Below are 11428 nucleotides of genomic sequence, written 5' to 3'. Positions count from 1 at the left end.
AACGAGCATAAAGGTTGTGCATACTTAAAGGAGAGTGAGAAATTAAAATTGTCTGAAGCGAAAACCATTTTAATAACAAACAACGAATTTAACAACATAAGCAATTAAACGATTAAATTGCCCATAATACCGGGTTAAAACCTAGCCAAAAAGAGAGTATTTAAAATAATTGCGAAGAGCGACCGTACCTAGACGGCGACGGGAAAAACATACACACTTCTTGCGAACGAAGAAACTACCGTCTTCGCCCGCTGACGGCTGAAAAAGTTCCGTCTTCTAAATCACTGCATAATATCTTATTATGTAACACTTTTCTACTAAAAGGACGTCACACATGTTTTTACCCTTGCGAGATGCGAAGATGCACGTTACAAACCAGTTGCTAATGAATTGCAACCACATGTTCGTTTTCTCAAACTAACACAAAAGTTTCGGGCATTTAAAATTCTTTCAATCAAAATACAGATCGTCTCCAAAAATACTTTAATGAAAGTTTACAAAAATGGGAATTGACTAAAATAAACTTAATAAATGTTGTTTTCTCAACAGACAGCGTAAATAAACCTCCCAAAGGGAAATCTGAAATCTACAAACTGTAACGTCAAATATTATTTTGTTAGAATATTATCAGAATCATAAAAAATGGTAATATATTTAATAAAACACAATCAATTCTTTGTTATTCTATATTTGTACTTTTTTCCGCAGATTCATTCTTTTTGCTATGCGTCCATATTCCATTGCCTGTGAAGTGATGTTCTTTTTCTATCAAATACAACATAAGATTTAATTTGTTAACTTGACTCAATGATTTGTACTTGTAGTTTGAATCGTATTTTATCGTTACGTGTGCGCTTTGGACTTTGTTTCTGAAAATAAAAATATTTAATACAATGCAAGACAGCTTAAAAGAACGAGCTTTTTATGTATTTGAACATTCTTTTAACTTTCACCCAAATTAGACTTGCAGAGTTAAACTTAATATATTTCTTACAAAGCTAATAAAACAATTAATTATTTAACACATTAATACAAACACTATACTAGTTTAAGCTAGTTAACTTTGAAACGGTGCCAAAGACACGACAATTTCATCCCTTAATTTTTTAATTATATCCGAATTTAACAGACCTTATTTCATGACCACCCCGGTAGATTCCGTTTGCTTATAAAGAAGTGACAGACACGCGAGTAAGTACGCGAACCTATGGCTCGACGGCCTTTTTCGCACGTGTGTCACCGTAAGTACGCGTACTTTAAGTTTGTCGAGTAAGTTCGTCGTCGATCCAACCGGTTTGAAATCTTGCTCATAGCTCGTACTGCTTAGAGCCGAGAGCCATCATTTTATTGCGTTAAGTTACGCCTATATTTTTACCAATTACGCAAATTGCCTATAAATAATTGAGTCGTTTATTGTTGAAAGGAGACAAGTTGCGCTTTATAAGTTTTGCCAAAAACTTAAAAAAACTATTCCAAGCTATACTAAATTATTTTTGATTATTTGTTTTTAAGTAAACCTAATTAAATATTGATAAGCGGTTACATTAGAGTACAACAAGGTCATTTTTTCTTTTTGTTTTTGAATAATTGTTATTTTTGTGCATGACTTCTCTCGACGACATCGCAATGCAGTATAAGTAAGCTTGCCGTGTGTCGCCGACGTCGGGCCGAGTAAGTACACCCTATCTAATTTGCTGACAAAGAGCGTTGTCCGTGATCGGCGACAAATATCTTGAAATGTGTTTATATTAGGTCTGAAGTGCCTAACGTTTCTCTCTCATTTCATACTTAAGGAACACGTTCGATTTCGCTGAGTCGTAGTTTCCCTGGGCAACATTCAGTAAAGTCGAACAGGTGATCCCTTTTGTTTATTTTTCTCTAATTGGTTGAATCTGATTATCTTCTTCTTCTTCGTGCGACTAGGATTACTCCTGTTTGTCTGCCTCTTATTCTGTTTCAGTTGTTGACTGTACATTGTCTTTGCACCTTTTCGGCGGCCTTCCAACCGGCGTTATGTAACTGCCCCACGAACTACCTGGGCCCATTAATCCCAAGTACCTGCTGCCCCATCGCCGAGAAAGTTGGGGATTAAGTCTTAATGACCGGAAATTCCAAATTTGATTATAGTTGAAAGTAAGAATATAAATATTTTCAGTTATTCACTTCAGTTGCAAGTATTACGGTATAGTGTCCGGTTTTGTCCGTTAGTTTGTTTAGTCAAAGGGGAGAGAGAACTTTTATTAATAATTAATGAATATAAATATTCAAAGGCCCATGTCTGCAAAGATGGAAAAGTTAGATGGCGATGAATCAAAAAAGGGTGTCAACAAAAAGTGTACACAAAGGAAGGTGATGAAAATTACGTTATTCTTCAAAAAGCATCGGTAGAGCATAATCATGCTCCAGGTATCCACGTTGACCGGCAAATTTTTAGTAATTCTACAAAGAGGAAAGCTGTAGAAGATATATGTGAAAGACCTTTAAAGATTGTCCACAAGGAATTGAGGAAGGAAAATTTCAGCAATTTTCCGCTGACGACGAAAGACATTTCTTGCGTTCGATGAAATATCTATGCTGGAAGACGAAAATCCACACCATCATTGCCCAAGTCACAGGAAGAAGTTCTACAAGTGTTAGTGAACTTAAATTTAAAAACAAATACAGGTGAAAACTTTTTATTATCTACGAAAAATAATTCCGCAATTTTTAATTGTTTCACAAACCTTTACTTTTTGTGTAATGTAGATTCTTTGTACGTAGATGGAACTTTTCAATACTGTTCTAAATATTTTGTCAGATATTTACTATACATGGCTACAAAAATGGTTTTTATGTTTCTCTAGTATTTTGTACCTAGTTCAGGGTACCTAGGTAGCGTGGGGCAGTTCGTAGTCGCTTTTAATCCTACTATAACTGAACCCATTAAAATCTAGGTAGCGTGGGGGAGTTCGCAGTCGCTTTTAATCCTACTATAAAACTGAACCCATTAAAATCTAGGTAGCGTGGGGCAGTTCATAGTCGCTTTTAATCCTACTATAAAACTGAACCCATTAAAATCTAGGTAGCGTGGGGGAGTTCGTAGTCGCCCCTTCCAACAGGTCTTCTGCTATACGGCTTATTGTTTTTGCAGATGTTCGCTAATCTATCTGGTTCCATTCGGTTTACATGTTCGTTCCAGTTTTTCTTTCTTGTTTTTATCCACCTGTTAATATTTTGAATTTTGCATCGTTCTCGTATACTTCTGTTGCTTTGTCTGCCTCTTAATGATATGCCCGCTATTGATCTTAATACTTTCATTTCGATATTGTAGATTTGTTGTTTCGTCTTTCTTGTATCGGTCCTTGTCTCCGCTGCATATGTTAGGGTAGGTCTTAATGTTGTCTTGTATACTTTTATTTTGCTTTCCGTGGTCAGATATTTGTTTCTCTATATGGTTTCTCGGAGCAAACCACTTACTCTTGCTGCTTGTATTGTGGTCCCTATTCTTATATTCCTGTCACTAGTAGACAAGACGAAAACGGCGGGTTCGAAGGGAAAAATATTCCCATGAGATTTTTTTGCATAATCACATTCGTGAGACATCCCAGAATAAGGTTCAAGAAGTCGCCCATGTGAAAAGTGGGCCAATTTTTTTTTAACAATTTTTTTTTAATCAAATTGCAAGAATCAATATTTTTGGCCCGAACAATTTTTTCTTTAATTTTTTGGACCATTCTGGACAAAAAAGGTCTCTTATAATTTTTCTCTAAAGTTGATCGTTTTTGACTTATAAGCAATTTAAAATTGAAAAAAACGAAAAATGGCGATTTTCAAGGCTTAATAACTCGGTTAAAAGTTATTAATATGAAAGTCAATATATGACTAAATCAAAGTTTAAAGCCTCCCCTACAAGATCCTGAAGAAATTTTTGTCATTACTTTATTACTAAGCTGTAATTTTTAAGTAATAATAATAAGCGCCATACACGTGTTCGGGGCTGTAAATGCTGAGTGCGAGAGAGAAGCCATTCCAGCAGTCCAATTGTGCATCTTACTCGCACTCACATTTACAGCAGCGTCAATACGATCTAACCACTCATTGTTATTAATTAAAAATAACAGCTTAGTAGTAAATTAATGACACATATTTCTTCAGGATCATGTAACGGCGACTTTAAACTTTGATTTAGTCACTTTCTGACTTTCAAAATAATAATTTTTGACCGAGTTATTAAGTCTTAAAAATTGCCATTTTCGCGTTTTTCAAATTTTAACTTGCTTATAACTCGAAAAAGATCAACTTTAGAAAAAAATTATAAGAGATCTTTTTTGTCCAGAATGGTCCAAAAAACCTAAAAAAAAATTAGTCCGGGCCTAAAATATTGATTTTTGCAATTTGATTAAAAAAAAATTGTTAAAAAAAAATTGGCTCACTTTTCTCGTGGGCGACTTCTTGAACCTTATTCTGGGATGTCTCACGAATGTGATTATGCAAAAATATCTCATGGGAATATTTTCCCCAACGAACCCGCCGTTTCCGCCTTGTCTATAGTGATCTCTACTCCAGGTAATTGAATTTCATTACTTGTTCTACAATTTTGCCGTCTATTCCTAACTTGCATCTACGCACCTCTTTACTTATATACATTTATAGTGTAGGAAACAAAGGTTGAGCCTTGCAAAATGGGCACAAGTCCGGTTTCTGGTATATCAAGGGGTGCTTATTATAAGACTAACTTTTTCTGAAAAAATTTCGACCCGGAACCCCCCTTTTCGCCCCTTTAAAGGGGGTAATTTGTGGTTTTTGCGGAACGTAGGCCTTCATATACCTTTTACAAAAAATTTCTTTTATAGAAATATGAAGAGGACTATATTTTCTACGATTTATTTCCCGACAGCATCTGTCTATCATCCACCGTTTAGCGGGGGTGGCGCCCCAAATTTGACAAGTTTTTAAAAAAATATATTTTTCCCTAACTGTAACGGAAATTAAGAAGAAATCCTGCGACAATTATTCACAACTAATTGATTGATTTTTTTGGTATAGGTTTCACTTAAGGGTAATTGCCCTTTTTTTATTACAGGGTGTTACATTTTAAAAAACCCCTTTTTATACCATGTGAACCGTTTATGCTAAAGTAAAAAGACTTTCAGCGATTACCCATGTACTGGTGCTACTTACAAATTTGTATAATGCACCCCCATTTTTTCCCCGGAACCACCCCAAAAAAAAGAAGAATTAATAAAGTGATTTTCTTCGAATCCTTCACACACAATGGCCTTTATTAATATGCTTCATATATCATTTTGTGCACGTTATTATTACCCATGCATGGACACCAAAAGCGATTTCCTAGTGCAACCCCTGTAGCCAAAAAAAAATAAATAAAATGGGGGGTTGATAATTTTTTTTGTTTTTTTGCTTTCTGATCCATACGGGCATATGCTTCATCAATAGTGCTTTTCAAAAATATATATGGTTATTGCATCATCCCTGCGGAAACCACCCCTATCCTTGAAAATATACTGCAGAAACTACCCCTATCCCTTGGCGAGCATGTTTTTACGATTTTCTCATTACCTATGAATTCTTTTTAAACAAAACTTATACAATGTTAAAGACCACTATTTACTCTAAAAATTAGGTCCTATTCATTTCTTTCATATAAGCAACCGTTACGGCACAGTGGAGCCGTAAACCTCATATATGCTTTGGCGGGCTCCAGTTTTTGTTTTTTTTTTTTCGTCATCTGTTCGTTTTATTGATAAAGTACTTATGTAAAATAAAACAACACAGTGTAACCTACAAATTATGACTTATGCACATTTTACAATCTTTGCGTCCCAAAGCCACAGTGGTGGCCCAAAATCAATTTTTGCATATTTTCGCCACCTACACGCATTTTATTACATTAATGCTACCTTAATAGCACAATATTTACCCTTAGGTGGTCGCTAAGCAGTGGCGGATCCAGGGAGGGGTGATGGGGGTGATCACCTCCCTCCCCTCTCAAACCAGGTGATATTATATTCAAAGATTATAAAAATATTTTTTTTATTTTTATAGAAATTTAGCCAATTGACACCCCCTCTTAACGATGCTGGATCCTCCACTGTCGCTAAAGCATAAAAAGTACGCCATTCTTATAAAAATAAAAATATAAGTATTTCTATAAAAATAAATGAATATTTTTATAATCTTTGAATATAATATCACTTGGTTTGAGAGGGGGGGAGGTGATCACCCCATCACCCCTCCCTGGATCCGCCACTGCTTAGCGACCACTGAAGGGTAAATATTGTGCTATTAAGGTAGGATTAATGCAATAAAATGCGTGTAGGTGGCGAAAATATGCAAAAATTGATTTTGGGCCACCACTGTGGCTTTGGGGCGCAAAGATTGTAAAATGTGCATAGGTCATAATTTGTAGGTTACACTGTGTTGTTTTATTTTACATAAGTACTTTATCAATAAAACGAACAGATGACGAAAAAAAAAACTGGAGCCCGCCAAAGCATATATGAGGTTTACAGCGCCACTGTGCCGTAACGGTTGCTTATACGAAAAAAATGAATAGGACCTAATTTTTAGAGTAAATAGTGATCTTTAACCTTGTATAAGTTTTGTTTAAAAAGAATGCATAGGTAATGAGAAAATCGTAAAAACATCCTCACCAAGGGATAGGGGTAGTTTCTGCAGTATATTTTCAAAGATAGGGGTGGTTTCCGCAGGGATGTTGCAATAACCATATATATTTTTGAAAAGCACTATTGATGAAGCATATGCCCGTATGGATCAGAAAGCAAAAAAACAAAACAAAATTTCAACCCCCCATTTTATTTATTTTTTTTTTTTGGCTACAGGGGTTGCACTAGGAAATCGTTTTTGGTGTCCATGCATGGGTAATAATAACGTGCACAAAATGGTATATGAAGCATATCAATAAAGGGCATTGTGTGTGAAGGATTCCAAGAAAATCACTTTATTTATTAATTATTCTTTTTTTGGGGTGGTTCCGGGGAAAAAATGGGGGTGCATTATACAAATTTGTAAATAGCACCAGTACATGAGTAATCGCTGAAAGTCTTTTTACTCTAGCATAAACGGTTCAGATGGTATAAAAAGGGGTTTTTTAAAATGTAACACCCTGTAATTAAAAATAGGGCAATTACCCTTAAGTGAAACCTATACCAAAAAATCAGTCACTTATTTGTGAATAATTGCAGCAGGATTTCTTCTTAATTTCCGTTACAGTTAGGGAAAAATATATTTTTTTAAAACATCTTTTTTAAATTTTAACTATTTAGAATGGGAAATAAGCCACAATATTATTAAAAAATGATTTTTATTAACGTTTCGACGCCCAAATCGGGTGCCGTTGTCAAAATACAAAATACTATTAATATAAACAAAAATGTTGTTGCTTAGTAAAAAAATTCTTCTAATAATTTATTTAATTTGACTCATTTATATCGGCAATTCAGATACATATGATACATTTTAAAGTAGAAGACTTTAAAATGATATTGCCAATATTTATGAGTTGCGTTCCTGGGACGACTTTACTGAAAGATAGTTCATTCGATTACATGAAATCAACCCCAACTCAAGAATATCCGTCACAAAAAAAAATCATAGCATGTGATCTGTCTTTAAAAAGACAACCACATGCAACGGTGACATTAAAATTCTCGCGTTAGAGATCTCATAGTAAATCACGAGGGAAAACCAGGAAAAACCTCGTGATACTATCCCGACATCGTAAGTATTTGGTCTTACATTTAATTTACTCTCAAAATTAATACCAAATTCTGACTTTACTATAATTTTGTTTAAATTATAAATAATATCAATAATACATGGGTATATAAGTAATACTAAAATATAAAATATGTACTAACTCGACTATTGACTTACTAATTGTGGTATTTTCTTTCTATTGACTTCCTCTTTCAGTATGGGTATCCACATCCACATGTAAGACCAAATACTTACGATGTCGGGATAGTATCACGAGGTTTTTCCTGGTTTTCCCTCGTGATTTACTATGAGATCTCTAACGCGAGAATTTTAATGTCACCGTTGCATGTGGTTGTCTTTTTAAAGACAGATCACATGCTATGATTTTTTTTGTGACGGATATTCTTGAGTTGGGGTTGATTTCATGTAATCGAATGAACTATCTTTCAGTAAAGTCGTCCCAGGAACGCAACTCATAAATATTGGCAATATCATTTTAAAGTCTTCTACTTTAAAATGTATCATATGTATCTGAATTGCCGATATAAATGAGTCAAATTAAATAAATTATTAGAAGAATTTTTTTACTAAGCAACAACATTTTTGTTTATATTAATAGTATTTTGTATTTTGACAACGGCACCCGATTTGGGCGTCGAAACGTTAATAAAAATCATTTTTTAATAATATTGTGGCTTATTTCCCATTCTAAATAGTTAAAATTGTAAAAATGCCACAAGAAAATAGCTTCAGAACAACATCTTTTTTAAAAACTTATCAACTTTGGGGCGCCACCCCCGCTAAACGGTTGATGATAGACATAAGCTGTCCGGAAATAAATCGTAGAAAATATAGTCCTCTTCATATTTCTATAAAAAAAATTTTTGTAAAAGGTACAGGAAGAGCTACGTTTCGCAAAAACCACAAATTATCCCCTTTAAACTGGTGAAAAGGGGGGTTCCGGGGCGAAATTTTTTCAGAAAAAGTTAGTCTTATAATAAGCACCCCTTGATATAACAAAAAAAAAATAAAACCGGACTTGTGTCCATTTTGCAAGGTTCAACCTCTGTTTCCTACACTATTAGTTATCGCTTAACTTTTTGTTGTAATTGATCGACGCGACAAACCTTGGTAAACGTTACTACACAACTGCACGACGCGACGACACACGCATAGTGAGAATGAACCACAGTTTTAACGTAATGTTGCCGGTCTGTGACGGGACGTTGACGTTCCGTAAAATGCGAATCGACCTCGATCGCAATTTTGTTAAGTTACGTATGATCTTTTTTCTTAATGACTCAATCTCTTTTCCTTTTTAATTGTATCTAAAGCATTATAAGATAATAATGGTGAGTATAAATTTACATTAATTCAGGTTTACTAGAACACTATTTTCTATGTTTTTTATTGAAGTAAAAACATAACTTCTAACTTGATCTCTTAGCAAGATAATGGCGCCCAATATTATTAATCATTCTTTATACAGGTCATAAACAAAAATACAGGTCATAAATATAATCACATATTCTGGGACCAAAAATAGTTCGATTGAACCTAGCTTACCTTAGTACAAATGTGCACATAAAAAAAGTTACAGCCCTTTGAAGTTACAAAATGAAAATGATTTTTTCCAATATATCGAAAACTATTAGAGATTTTTTATTGAAAATGGACATGTGGCATTCTTATGGCAGTAATATCTTAAGAAAAAATTATAGTGAAATTTGGACACCCCTTAAAAATTTTATGGGGGTTTGTTCCTTTAAACCCCCCAAACTTTTGTGTACGTTCCAATTTAATTATTATTGTAGTACCATTAGTTAAACACAATGTTTTGAAAACTTTTTTACCTCTTTAGTACTTTTTCGAGAAGTCAGTTTTATCGAGATATTTTGAATATTTGTCAAATCCACCACATATTATTTGTATATGGTTAAGTACGATTATGGAGACTTGGTAATAATATGAAAATTAATTTATGATTTACATTTTTAGGTATATTTTGAACAATATTAAAAAAGAAGCCACATCTGGATAAAAGGTGACTTATCGAAAAAATACAGAGGCAAAAAAGTTTTAAAAACATTGTGTTTAACTCATGGTACCGCAGTAATAGTTTAATTGGAACGCACACAAGCATTCGGGGGGTTTAAAGGCACAAAATCCCCATAAATTTTGTATGTAAACATATTAAAAGAGATGCCGCATCTCAATAAAAACTGCCTTATCGAAAAAATACTAGGAGGCAAAAAAGTTTTGAAAATATTGAATTTAACTAATGGTCCCACGATAATAATTTAATTGGCACGTACTCAAAAGTTTGAGGGGGTTTAAGGGAACAAAACCCAATAAAATTTTTAATGGGTGCACAAATTTCACTATAATTTTTATTTAAGATGTTCCTGCCATAAGAATGCCACATGTCTATTTTCAATAAAAAATCTCTAATAGTTTTCGATATATTCGAGAAAATCGATTTTCTATTTGTAACTTCAAAGGGCTGTAACTTTTTTTATGTGCACATTTGTACTAAGGTCAGTTAGGTTCATTCGAACTATTTTTGGTCCCAGAATATGTACTTATATTTATGACCTGTATTTTTGTTACACCCTGAATAGTCAGCCAATCTATAATCTAAACGCAGTAGTAAATTTTTATCGTCCACCGTCCAATCCATCTGTAACAAACAACTTTTCTAAATAACTCTTTCCGATATCTTTAACGAGAAGCAAAATATCGAAAATTTCCCCCTTCTGTGGATTCGCAGTAGACCGCGTTTAAAATTTAAATTTCAGTTGAGTATCTTAAAAACCATATGACTGTATTCACTTCAACACTTCACGACAAACTTTAAATCTGTATTTATTTCGATAGAGGAAATATAGGACTGTCTTCATCTTAACACGTTAATCGCCATTTAAAAAAATTACACACCAGGCCACCTCGTGATTTTTTAAATTTACATCAATATTTAGTTGCAGTATTATTTTACAAATAAAACATTTTTTTATTGTTTCTTTTTATTGCGGCACAGCTTAAGTGCTGCAGAACCTAAAGAAATATTTTTGTTGTCTGTGGCCATGGGCATGCAACTAGTGCCACACTTTCCTGTTGCAACCTGTTTATAGGGCTTTTCATTCAGTCATTTGTTTCGAGCTTCCGTCATGTGTCACATAAAATTAATACATCTACGTCATACGTTATTGGTATCCACCATGATAAAAACCGAAGACGTATGACGTAGATATATTAATATTAGATGACATATGACAGAAGCTCGAAACAAATGACAATCGATGAAAAGCCCTATCCGTGGATTTGCATGTTACATTTTACACTGTTTGATGATCATTGTTATTAGTACCTTCGGCGAGTGCAGTTTAGTACTATAGAGAGTTGAAAAATAAGTTGTGAGAAAGAACAACGTTCTTTCATTTTATGGCAATATGACAATTTATGGGGCGAAAACTCTAGATAGGTAATAGAAAACTCTAAAAATCTTAGATATAGAATGTGTTTAGTTTTTTCTAATAAACCAACTTCCAAAGCATATACAATTTTCTTACGATCTAGGAATAAAAGCAACCTATCCGCATGTATACTGAGTTCTTTGGTAACAGAAACTTGAAATTCTAGGGAAGTCATATTTATTACTCCAATATAAATGTATAGCAACTGTGGTATGATAGAAATGCCACGCAACAAA

General features: G+C 33.9%; 1 protein-coding gene across 1 annotated transcript in view; it reads right to left on the bottom strand.

Annotated features, from left to right (window-relative positions):
* Window positions 1–672: 672 nt before the first annotated feature.
* The window catches only part of LOC114325530 (transcription termination factor 5, mitochondrial), a 63714-nt gene continuing 52958 nt past the window's right edge, over window positions 673–11428 (bottom strand). Inside the window, exon 7 of the mRNA XM_050654493.1 lies at window positions 673–869. Within this exon, the coding sequence (XP_050510450.1) occupies window positions 680–869 (190 nt within the window). The 3' untranslated portion in view covers window positions 673–679. The remainder of the gene's footprint in view (window positions 870–11428) is intronic.

Source organism: Diabrotica virgifera, chromosome 1 (assembly GCF_917563875.1).
Source record: "Diabrotica virgifera virgifera chromosome 1, PGI_DIABVI_V3a".
In the NCBI taxonomy this organism is placed as follows: Eukaryota; Metazoa; Arthropoda; class Insecta; order Coleoptera; family Chrysomelidae; genus Diabrotica; species Diabrotica virgifera.
This window is presented reverse-complemented; position numbering and strand designations above follow the sequence as displayed.